Raw genomic sequence first — 12,669 nt, forward strand, 5'->3', positions numbered from 1 at the left:
TAGCACATGGCCACCTGGAACCCCAGCTCCTTGCCCTCACCTGCTGCTCCGAGGACCTTCTCTCTTAACTTCACGTCCACGAGCAGACGTGCTTTCTCCAACCCCTGCTCACCGGGGCAGCCCTGAGGTCGCTCTCAGTGCTTCTGACAGCATGGCACGCTGCTGAGAGGCACCCTTTTGGTTGATGGATACGTTGCAGAGAAGGTGTGAGGAGCTTAGTGAATGCTTCAGCTTACCTTTCAGGTATAATCATCACTAACTTCTCTTCAGATGATATATTTTGAACTGCTGATAATTTGGTTGCCTTTATCTGGAATCTCTTCTTTTTCTCCTCATTTGCAAGATGGTAGAACCTATAGTGCATTTTTCCCTCTAACACGGGTCATACACCTAATAGAGGAGGAGCCACATTCATCCTCTAGGGCTTACATATGAATTCAGATCATACTAGCTTTTTAAAAAACAGCCTTTTATTATGGTTTCAGAGACTACTTTACCAGGACAGTGGGGCCAGCCACCGGCCTGATCCTGACGTCAGCACATCAGTGAGGGGAGAGTCCAGTCAGAACTAGAGGGTTGGTTTTCATTCTGTTTAATGAAGGGGATACGTTTTGCCATCTATCATTTTAGAAATCATGTGACTAATTAAGATGGATTAATTAACATTAGTAAAATCTGATGACCACTGACTACGGAAAGTTCTGAAAAGTTTTTGTTTGGTTAATGTGCATCTGCATTAACTGATGTTTTTTTAAAAGGTATTTTGACTGTGGAGGGTGAACATCGTTAGTAAAACCATTAGGTGTACAAAGGGAGGACGCTACTAACCACTGGTGTCTGCCTGCCGTACTGTCGCTTTCTCAAGCAGAGTCACTCCCCAGTCTTACGACAAAAATGGAACTTTCCTGGGAGACCTCAACTTTTTGATCTGAAGAAACCTAGTGGAAAAAGTTGGCTAGAAGCAGCTTCGGAGAGAGAAATAATGTTCACACTGTATGATTTTTTAAATATTACTGCATTCTAGAATGTAAAGGGATTAAATTTAATTTTCACAACTTACATCAGTACTTCGAATGTGTTAGATTTTTACAGGAGAAAGTATCAAACTGTGCTGAAATGGGAACAAGATAAAGAGAAGGGCAAACAGCACTACTGCAATCTCTGATGAAAGATTTGGAAGGAGCATAGCAATATATATATATATATAAATGAAATAATACAGTGTAATTGTGTTGTTCATCATGTCTAAACAGAATAAAATATTAGAGACCTGTAATATAAAATCACTGTAATATAAAACATAAAGCAAATGAGGTTCTTCTAGCATAGACATATACAGTCTTTACTGAGCACTCCCCATATTAAGCCAGGCATGTGAACTCACTTTCTGCAATACACCGTAATCCAATAGGGGCTATCTTGCTAATAATAAATACTTAGGATATAATGGTGACGGTGTCTACAGTTTTAGAATGTAACTCATATCATGCCACTCTTGTAGTCTCCCACTCTTGGAAAAGCTATTGCCTCATGTTTAAGGATGTGACTTTGATTTCTTCCATTTGGCAGTATATGTCAACAAAAAAACAGTCACTTAAAAAAAAAAAAATGACACAGTATCTATGCCAAGCAGGACTGTGCATTTATTTTGAAAAGCAAATAGTATACATGGTTGGTATTTTAAACTTTAACTTTTTAATGTGATGCCTTCCACATCGGAGCCATAAACTTTCTTCGGTCCCCTTCTTTTTACAGGACGTTTTAAGTATACGTTTGTTTAGTCTATTTATTGGCAGTTGCCCTAACACTGAGTTTATATAAAAGGTTACACGTCCTGCTTATTAAAACTTTCTTGTGAAGCCAGCTCTACGGCACGGAGATAATGCGCTGCTCTAGAGAAGCCGGACCCCACCTGGTGACTGTGGTTCGCATCCCTGCCTGATCAGCCTGCAACACACTGGGGACACGCACAGTGCCCAGGACCGGTCAGGCTGGAGGGCTGGAGGAAGGGGATGACCAGGCCCTGTGGAGGGGGCCCCTCTCCCATTCTCTCTCACACTGTCATTTAAAACAACAACAAACAACAACAGACTTTATTGTACTTTGTCAAAGCCTTGAAAGAACATGGCCAACATAAGACTAAAATCTAACACTACATTTTCATCTTTAAATCGAACAGCGATCAGGGAGCATTTTGTTTAGGGCAGTGGTTTAAGGCCTAGGGAATAAAATAGAAAGTGGACTCAGGTGTATTACTCCCTAACCAGTAATGTTCAGAGCTCAAGTGATTATTTAGTAATGTCCAGGTAAATTTGATATGAAGTAAGAACTTTTCATCATGACTCAGCAAATGGATCATTTTAAGTTTTTATAAAATAAAGGAAGTTGAGTAAATAAAAGGGGGATGCCCTGGAATAAATTTTTATTCTTTAAGAGCACATGACTAGTTTACTTCTCCTAAAAAGCATCTGAGCTTCCTCGAAGTGCTATAAATGACATTCTTGGACCAGCAGGTGGTGTAATGGTTACATTGCTGGACTCCCACATGGCTGACCATGGTCCAAGTCCTGGACCTGGAGGCTTGAAACTCACACCGGGTACTTGTGCATGTGTGCTCAAAATCCCGAGGGGAGAATGGAGAAGGGACTGTGGCATGGCCATCACGCCTGGGAGGTGATTTCTCATGTTCTGTCTCCAGCAAGCACAGGTGCCTTATAGCAAAAACCTCTCTTAAAATAAATGATTCAGACATACTTGTCAAACCACCTCTATTCCTACTCATTGAACAACCTCTATATAAATTCCTGCCTCAATTTTTTCCTAGAGATTTCTTCCAATTTTAAAATAGATATCTCTTAGATATCTTTGATTCAGAACTTTCTTCCATTTTGAGGTGATAGCCTTTAAATCTCTATGGCAAATCTGAATAGTCTGATAACTCCTGTGTTCCTGATTTTCTTCTAGTCTTCTATTATATATTAAAGTAAGATCAGAGTACCTAATTTAGCATGCATTTCTTTTTTTCCTGTGGCAGTGCTTTTCCAAAATAGCCATTTTTTTTTTTACAAAGAAAAAAAGCCATAAAATTGCAAAATCCAGTAACATACTCTTATAATAAAGAAGCCCAAATCACAAGCAGATTCAAATGCAGACTCCGTCCACCCTGGATAATACTTAGAACCTATATCTGAACTCCTTTCCCTGGGTCAATGTTGATAATTATAGCCGAACTTCTCCATTTAAGGACTGGTTTGTAAGGAGGTTATCCAATTATTTTGGAGGATAAAACAAGCTGTTAACTGGTAGGGAATGAAGCAGTCCAAGTTTAAAGAACAAAAAACTTTGAGATGAATTATGTGATTATGTAGAAGAGATTTTACTCATAAGAAAGTGATTTTTTTTTTTTTTTGGTAGAGAGGAAAGTAAATAAGCACCTAAACCATGTTTGAATAATGGTATCGTATTTCTTTGTATAATACTTCCACAATGCCTTATTCTTAGTAAGTACTTAATAAAATTAGTAGACCACAGGAATTAATGTTGGTTTAGAAGGGCTGTGGGCGGCTGGTCTTTTATCCTGCAGTACACCTGGATTCTGAGAATCCTCGATGTTTGCAGAAGCGTGGGGCTGTTTTACCTTCCACTGCGGCGACTGCTGAGAAATGAAGCTCAGACACCACGGCAGTGAGAACAGGTTCCTGAGAACCCAAGGGGCTCGTACAGATCTGAAACGCTTAGCTCTGTTATTTCATCGGTAAGTCAGGAGGAATAATCATACCTTCCTTATCTGGCCATTTTGAAGGTAAAACAACATGTGCTTAGTACAGTTGTGGGAAGACAGAAGGTTCATAAAAGTTATTTTCTGTATCCAACACTGTATCTTTATGGCCCATGTGAACACTTGTATTCCAAAATCAGACTAAACATTAGGTATGTTTCAGTTCTAAGAAAATAATTTTGTTTTTCCTAAAAACAAAAACCCTATTGCCAAAAACACATATAGTTAGAACAGAGAATGAAGAAGAGATCATCTGTACTGCTTGCTGGTGTTGGAATGACAGTCCTATTGGGGTGGAATTAAATAAAATGCATTGGGGGGCCAGCAGGTGGCATGGAAGGTAAGGTGCTGGATCCCACATGGCCATCTTTGTGGTTCAAGTCCTGGACCCAGCAGTTTGGGAACCATGCTGGATGCATGTGCACATGTGCCCAAAGTCCTAAGAGGAGAATGGAGAAGGGATTGTGGCGTGGCTGTCTGCCTTGAAAGGGGGTGAGTTCTCACTCTCTTTCTGTCTGTCTTTCTCTCTCTGTGTCTCTCTCTGTCTCTGGTGAGTAACACATACTATAGCAAAAACTAAAAAAAAAAAGTATTAGGTTGTTTTGTGATCCAAACCTTATCAAGGTTTGGATATGTAGTTAAAAGTTTTCTTCTCTATGAATTTTTAGGGCTACCCATGAAACGTGTTCAGTGTATGACATAGTATAGACGCAAACTAGTGAATATAGTATAATACTAGTTAAAGAGAAAATTCAATTAAATCCATTGAAAACTTGGATTGCCTAAACATTAAATATTAATTTTACTTATTACTGTAGCTTTTATTTTAGGTAAAGGTAGTTCACAGTAAAGGTCAGAAAAAAAAAATCACTGACTTTTTTGTGTCTAGATACACTATTTATTAAGAAAAACATTGATTTGAATTTTAACAGTAGAAATTTAGAAAGCACATTCTTACCAACCATCAATCCCATCAGATTATTTATTTTTTTAATTAGCATAAACGTTTGTGTTGGGCAGGTTTAAGTAAAAGGCAGTTTTTTCCAACTAGGTAAAATATTTACCTATATTGCTTCTTAAATGCATCTTTTGTTTTAAAAATAAAACGATCTATATGAGCAGCTGGCCTGCTCTCTGGATTTATTGTAGGTATTAAAAGTTACTTTCTTGCGATGGCACACTGGCAGGTTGGTATTTCCTGACACTATGAGTTTTTGAAAACAAATTGCTTTTGAACATTTTCTCAGGAAAGAAAGAAAAAAATAATTATCTTTCCACAGTTGAAAATAATTTCCCAGAAAGGTTAAGAGAAAAATAATCTAAATAATGCACCACTCCTGATAAAGAAATGAGGCAGCTTCAAATTAAAAATACAAATTTAAATGTAGTAGTTTATAAAATATTGAAAACTAGCTAAAATTACATGCATAAGCATTTAATCAATAGTAAGAGGAACAGCAGAACTTAAATATGATAGGGTTTATCCACAATAAATATTTTTAGTGCAAATAGTGCAGAAAAATTTCTCAAAGCAAGATCATAGAATGAGTCTAATTTGTACAAAATCAGTCTGAGTGCTGTATGTAATCCACATATTTATAAATTCAGCCACTGTGATGAAATGCCAATTTGCAAATCATAAGTATAAAATCATGTGCTTAGCTTGTGTTCCATTCCTCTCTTGGCAGTTCATTTTTTTTTCCCCAAGAAAATCTGGAAAGAAAATAAAAGTAAAACACAAATGCAAACAAAAAAACAATATAGGAATAAGGCAATAATTCTGGCGTGTTCATATAAATAAGCGATTACTCAGTGTCCACGTTCTCTTCTACGGGAAATCCAAACTTATCAAAAATCACCTCCTACTCAAGGAATTTACAGTATGATTTGGAAAATAAGATATAAAGCAAACAAATCCTGACACTGAAGTGCAAGGGGCAGATGTGTTTGAGCTGGAGATGAGAAGTGTTTGTCACTTCCTTCCCTGTAGCCACTCCCCCTCTCTATGGACTCTCTCTGCTTCCTTCACAAAGTCCACTCCTTCAGCCCACTCAGCTGGGCAAGGGACCACATGACACCAATGTCTAGGCCAAACTGATTAGGCTAAGATGCCTGTCTTGCCCATATTGGGCCAGTCTGGTTCCCGGGAATTTGAATTGGGACCCAAAGAGACTAACTCAAATTGTCTTCATTGGTTGCGTGCAGGGTCAGACGACAGGATCAAACTGGTGGGTAACAATGGATGAAAGATAAAATAAAATAATAAGAACAGAGACGTATAAATCAGCAAGCAGCCTCAGAATGGTTTTGAGAAAGAGGAGCTGTTTGGTTGAGTGGCTTCTAGTGTTTTCACTCTCAAATGACCAAGTGTACGTTCCTTCATTTTAGCTCAATCATGATAATATCCAATACATAAGTTTTTACTTAAGCCTGCTGGGGTGGAAACTGGTTCTTAGAGCCAGGTCATTCCTAAAACACAATAGATGGAGAGGAAAAGGATGATGTTTTGAGGCCAGGTAAGAGCATGAACAAGGTGGCAGTGGAAGGAAGAACAGGACATGCAAGACCACACTAGGGGAAATTTAAAAGGAACACCTGAAATACAGGCCGGGTTACAAAAAGCTTAAAACAGAACTCTGGCATTGATTCTTTCATGGGCTCATTAAAGGATCTGGAGCAGAGAAATGTTACCCCAGAAGTGCTATTTCAAGATCACTCTGCCAATGCTGCATAGGAAAGAGAACCTTAAAGTCAGGGGGATTGGTCAGAAGAGTATGGGTCTAAGATGGGAAAGGTAGACTAGAAGGTAATTTTAAAGGAAAAAATGTAAAAGGAGGAATACGTCAACCAAGTGAGGTGGTATACTCTACGCACTCACCCAGAGAACAGAACTATAACTTACCACTCTAAACAAGGAGCTATCAGGCGTGAAGAAACAGTTCAGTTAAGCCAAAATCATACAGAGAAAATACCCAAAAGATGTTTACGTGCTTATTTACACATTATACTTAATATGCATAAAAGCATTCTATGTCACAAGGCACAGTAGCCAGAAAGACAGAATTATGCTGACTGCAGCACAAACAGGTACCGTTCAGAGCACTTGGACGCAGGAAAAGTGAAGCGACGGCCTTGCGACTCACACCTGAACTGCGACGTACCTACAGTGGAGCATGGAACTGGCTGTGCATGGCTATCACCTGTTGAAGCTTCTCTTCCTTGGCTCTTCGACAGTGGCAAATCTAGAAGATAAATTATTTAAAATACCAGTTACTTCCTAAGTTATAGCAGAATTCTAAATAAATCTTCTAACCTGTTGATATTCAAATTTTGAATGTTTAAGTTAGCTAGTATTGCCTCAGAATTTAGTAACAAGTAATATTAGGTTGTTGGAAAACTCATGACACATTTTTAGATAGAAAAAATACATCATGACTTTTCTGACAACATAATAATCATTTAACTTTGATTGTAGGATAGCTTTTGCCTGCAAACTTCCAGGATGTAAAACAAACTCTGAACCTATCTTTTTAAATGGGATTATAAAATCTGCCCCACCTACCTTAAAGGATACATATATATGGCACATATATTTTTATATAGTTTACTAACAAAAGATGACACTTAACATGTTATTTCTGGAGCCAGCAGATGGCATAGCAGTTCTGTTACTGGATTCCCACATGGCCGACTACAGTTCAAGCCCTGGACCTACTGGGCTGAAAATCACGCTGGGCACATGTGCCTAAGATCCCAGAAGGACAGAGGAGGGATGCGTGGCCATCTCTTCTGCGGGTGTTATTTCTCACTGTCGTTCTCACTGGCTCTCTCTCTTCCTCTTGGGTAAGCACATGCCCCCGAAGGCAAAAACTTCTTAAAATAAATAAATAAATATAATGTGATATTTCAAAGAAATTAGGTAAATATTTAGGACTATAATAAAGACCAAGGAACCATTAAATAGATTTTCTGGTTTTCCTTCTGATACAATGGAAATATCAGTACAGACACTGTTCCAGAATGTCCTCAGTGTTTTTCAAATTTATTTCTTAACCTCTATCAATTATTTTAATTTTTTTTGAGAGGTTTTTGCTATAGGGCGCATGTGCTCGCCAGACAGACAGACAGAAAGCGAGAAATCACCCCCGGGGGGATAAGCATGCCGCAATCCCTTCTCCATTCTCCTCTCGGGATCTTGGGCATGCACGCACATGCGCCCGGCGTGAATTTTAAGCCACTGGGTCTGGGAGGCGAACCACGGTCGACTACGTGGGAGTCCAGTGACATAGCCATTACGCTAACTGCTGGTTCCCTTAACCTGTATCAATTATTAAACAACTTGTAAAAATGGGTTATTCAGGAGTATAACTATTGAGACTAGAGTGAAGCTGATTTCCTGGTTGCTACAGAAAGATACAGATATGCTCATTTCTGAAACTACTGTTTGATTTACCTTTTTGTATTCAAAACAGATTTATACTGATCCTACAATTTTCTTTGGTCATTTTTAAAAAATTTTTCTTTGGTCATTTTTTTAAAATTATTAATTTTTACATTTAATCACTGTGTATCATTTCAGTATAGCGTTTTTCCACCATGAATACACTGTATATTGGTCCAGTGAACATTATTACAGAGGCTCTTCAGATTCCTCTGACGGCACCTAAACTCAGCTTAGTACTCTGTGCTAAAGGCTTTTACTCATGAGTATACTGAAAAGTAAGCTGGTATCACACTGTCACTTGTCCCCCACTGAGGAGTATTACATACTGTTCTCTTTTCCATGAAGCTACTGAGGAAATCATCAATTTCAGTTTTTCCCTCCAAGAAATCTTCGGCAATATTATCAGATTCTTCTTCAGCTTCATGTGCAGCCACTTTCAGTCTTGCCTGGAGGGCACTTGCACTACAGCTCTGGAAAGAAAAGCATTGTATTTATGGAGCCCAGAACAATTCCTGAGGGGGAAAGAAAATGAGGAAGAGGTGGAAAGGTGACACATGGCTCCTGTAGTTTCCTTGCGGAAAAAATATCCCCCACCCAGTCTTCAGCATCTGAATACAGGGGTGGGGAGAGGAATACTTAACTCTATTAAATAAGAGAAGTTGGGCATCACTGTCTTCTCCTGGAGTTTTTTTGTTTGTTTTGAGAGGTTTTCGCTATAGGGCGCATGCTCTCGCCAGACAGAGAGAGACAGAGAGACAGAAAGCAGACACACACACACACACACACACACACACACACACACACACACACACCCCGGGATGGCCACACCGCAATCCCTTCTCCTCCATTCTCCTCTTGGGATATTGAGCACGCACGCACACACGCCCAGCGTGAGTTTTAAGCCACTGGGTTCGGGATGCGAACCACAGTCAACTACGTGGGAGTCCAGCGACATAGCCATTACGCCAACTGCTGGTCCCTCTCCTGGAGTTTTTGTAATTAAGTCACCATGGTCAGGCACCGGCTAAAATGAACCCCTATGATCTGCTCCTCCTGGTAACTCCTGCCCCCATGTAATCTCCTCCCTCTGAATGTGTTCTGGATCTAGTAACTAACTTCTAAGGAACAGGAGGTGGCCAAAGTAATAGAATTACATTTAACCAGAGCTGAAAGACCTGTTTACAGAAGACAGCAAAGTACTGCTGAACACTGCTAAATAAAGACTCTGTGGCATGGTGGTTAAGGTGGCTGGATCCCACATGGCTGACTATATGGTTTGAGACCTGGACCAAGCAGCTTGAAAAGCATGCCGGATGCATATACATGTGTGCCCCAAATTGCAAGAGGTGGAAAATGGATGAGAAGGGATTGCAGCATGACCATTCTCCTTGGGGGGATTAGTAAATAGAAAATGAGAAATAAAGATGTAAGTAAATAGAAAGATAGCCAGAAGATGTAGGAAGATCTAATTAAGATGATAATACTAAACAAAGTGGTCTATAGATTCAATGAAATCATCTCAATGTTATTTTTTTCTCTTCACTTTGCTCTAGGGTATGTGAGCTTCCCAGAGAGAGAGAGAGAGAGAGAGAGAGAGAGGGAGAGAGAAAAAGTGAGAAAGCACTGTCTAGGGGTTGGCCACACCACAATCCCCTATTTTTCTTTTGAGATTTTGGGTATATAGGCACATGTGCTCAACAGGTTTGTCAAGCCACCAGATCCAGGATTCAACTATGCCATTGGCCACGTGGGATCCAGTCGCCTTAAACACCATGCCACCCTCAATGACATTTATTTTTATAGAAATAGGAAAAAACATCCTAAAATACACAATGGAATCTCAAAAGACCCCAAATTGTAAACCAAACTTAAAAAAGTTGGCAGACTCATATTTCCTGATTTCAAATTTACTAAAAAACTATAGTAATGAAAACAGTATGGTACTGGCATAAAAACATATAGACCAGTGGAACAGAATAGAGCGCCCAGAAATAAACCTTCACATATATAGTCAAACGCCTTTTGACAAGAGTGCCAGGTCAAACGGGGACAGGACAATTGTTTCAACAAAGGGGCTAGAAGGACTAGACATCTGCATGCAAAACAATGAAGCTGGAACCTTACCTTATGTATAAAACTTAACTCAAAGTATACCAAAGAGACCTAAATGTAAGAATTGAGACTAAAAAAAAAAAATGCTTTAATTTGTTAGAGTGCATGTACACTCGTAGGAAAGAGACAGAAGAGAGCAAGTGAAAATTGCACTCTCGGGGGGATGGTCACAATGCAATCCTCCTTCACCTTTTTTGGGATTTTGGCATGCACACACACATGCTCAGTGTGTTTTTTCGAGCTGCCAGGTCTGGGGCTCAAACCACACAGTAGGCCATGTGGGATTCAGCTGCTTTAACCACTATGCCACTGCTGACCCAAAACTGAAAAACGGTTTAGGCAGGATCTTGCTGCTATAATCCTCCTGCCACAGCCTCTTGAGTAACTGGTACAGTTTTTAGAGTGGGCTAAGAATCAAACCCAGGTCTCCCAAGTGGCTCGGCCACAGGAGCTTCCAGCATGCACTAACCATGACCAAGGCCTGAAACTATTTTTGATAATAGCCATTTGCGGGTATAGGTGGCAGCTCTTTGTAATACATCACACACACACAAATGATTTTCTTGTCACTCCTGTCCAAACAGGTTATCTGTCTTTACAAGCTTGGCTCACGTGGATGTTTTATTTTCCTTTTAAAAAAATTAGAGTTGACAAGACCAGCAGATGGTGTAATGGGTACGTGGCTGCACTCCCATGTAGTCGACCATAGTTCAAGTCCTGGACCGGGCAGCTTAAAACTCACATGGGGGGCCTGTGCGTGTGTGCCCAAGATCCTGAGAGGAGAATGGAGAAGGGATTACAGGGTAGCCATTCCCCACTGGGGCAGGGGAGCAAATTCTCGCTTTCTGTCTCTTTGTCCCTCTCTGTCTCTCCAGCAAGTGCACATGCCCTATAGCAAAAATATCTCTTAAAAAAAAATTATAGGCCAGTTTTTATGGTTTTTACTGAAATAATTTCTATCTTTTTGTGCACTATCTGTGTGATATATTACAAAGAGTTACCACTTCCACACTCACAACAGCTATTATTAAAAATAGTTTTAGGTCTAGCTATGGAAAAGGATCTATCTAACCTTTTCCAACTGGACACTACTAAATGGATAGCAATTATATAATTTGTTAAATCAAGTTTTTCTCAAACAACCTACTCACATGAATCTATTTCTGACCTGCATAGTCTATTCCATAGAACTATTTTCTCTTTCTACAAAACTATTATACTGTTTTAAATCATGAAATTTTACAGTGTATTTTGATACTGGGAGTGAGTGAGAGGTCTTTTTCATGTTTTTTTTTTGTTTGTTTAATCTCTTACTTTTATATCTTTAGTCTCTTTTAGATGAACTTTAGAATAAATCTCTTAATTTAAAAAGTAATAATAACTCTTGGGAATTTAACAGGAATTTATTAAATTTACGTTATGTTGGGAAGAATAAAATCTCTCTTTTTTTTTTTTGGAGAGGTTTTACTATAGGGTGCGTGCGCTCGCCAGATAGACAGAGAGACATAGAGAGAGAAAGCGAGAAATCACCCCCCGGAGGGATGGTCACGCCACAATCCCTTCTCCTCCATTCTCCTCTCGGGATCTTGGGCACGCACGCACACGTGCCCAGTGTGAGTTTTTAGCCACCAGGTCCGGGATGCGAACCCCAGTCGACTATGTGGGAGTCCAGCGATATAGCCATTACGCTAACTGCTGGTTCCCGGGAAGAATAAAATCTTCACAGTACTGTCATTCATTCCATGAACATGCTATGGTGCTCTAAACAATCTTAAAAAAAGAAAACTCAAGTCTTTTATGTTATTCAGTAAAGTTTCCTAACTTACTTCATTCATTATTTTTTAAAGAATTATTTATTTAATTGTATTTATTATTATCCTAATTCTTTTTAAATTTGCTATAGAACATGTGCACTTACCAGGGGGGGGGGAGAAAAAGTGAAAAAGAAAGCCACCAGGTCCAAGAACCAAATTGTGATCGACTATATGGGAATTCAGCACCTCAACCACCATGCCACCCACTGGCCCCTATAAGGTCTACAGTATGATGGTTAGGGCACTGGACTCCCACATGGCTGACCACAGTTTGAGTCCTAGACCCAGCAGCTTGAAAATCATGCCAGGCACATGTGCGTGTGTGCCAAATCCCAGGAGGAAAATGGTTTGTGACTTGGTCACCCCCCCAGGGGATAATTTCTCAATTTCCCTCTCTATGTCTCTTTCCAGTAAGCACACATGCCTTATGGCAAAAACCTAAAAAAATTAAAATAAGGTATTTTAGTTTTGTTGCTATTGTAAATGAGTGCTTTTCTCAACTTCATTTTGCTGTCAATGGG

The 12,669-nt window shown here is 39.6% G+C and overlaps 1 protein-coding gene across 3 annotated transcripts in view; it reads right to left on the reverse strand.

Annotated features, from left to right (window-relative positions):
* Positions 1-5,062: 5,062 nt before the first annotated feature.
* VPS37A (VPS37A subunit of ESCRT-I) overlaps positions 5,063-12,669 on the reverse strand; it is a 51,927-nt gene continuing 44,320 nt past the window's right edge. For all 3 annotated transcript variants that reach the window (XM_006149704.3, XM_006149703.3, XM_027772352.1), the window contains 3 exons: positions 8,549-8,692; positions 6,940-7,020; positions 5,063-5,491 (listed from right to left, as the gene is read on the reverse strand). In XM_006149704.3, the coding sequence (XP_006149766.1) occupies positions 6,940-7,020; positions 8,549-8,692 (225 nt within the window). In that variant the 3' untranslated portion in view covers positions 5,063-5,491. The remainder of the gene's footprint in view (positions 5,492-6,939; positions 7,021-8,548; positions 8,693-12,669) is intronic.

This window comes from Tupaia chinensis, unplaced genomic scaffold, assembly GCF_000334495.1.
Source record: "Tupaia chinensis unplaced genomic scaffold, TupChi_1.0 Scaffold000271_1, whole genome shotgun sequence".
Classification (NCBI taxonomy): Eukaryota; Metazoa; Chordata; class Mammalia; order Scandentia; family Tupaiidae; genus Tupaia; species Tupaia belangeri.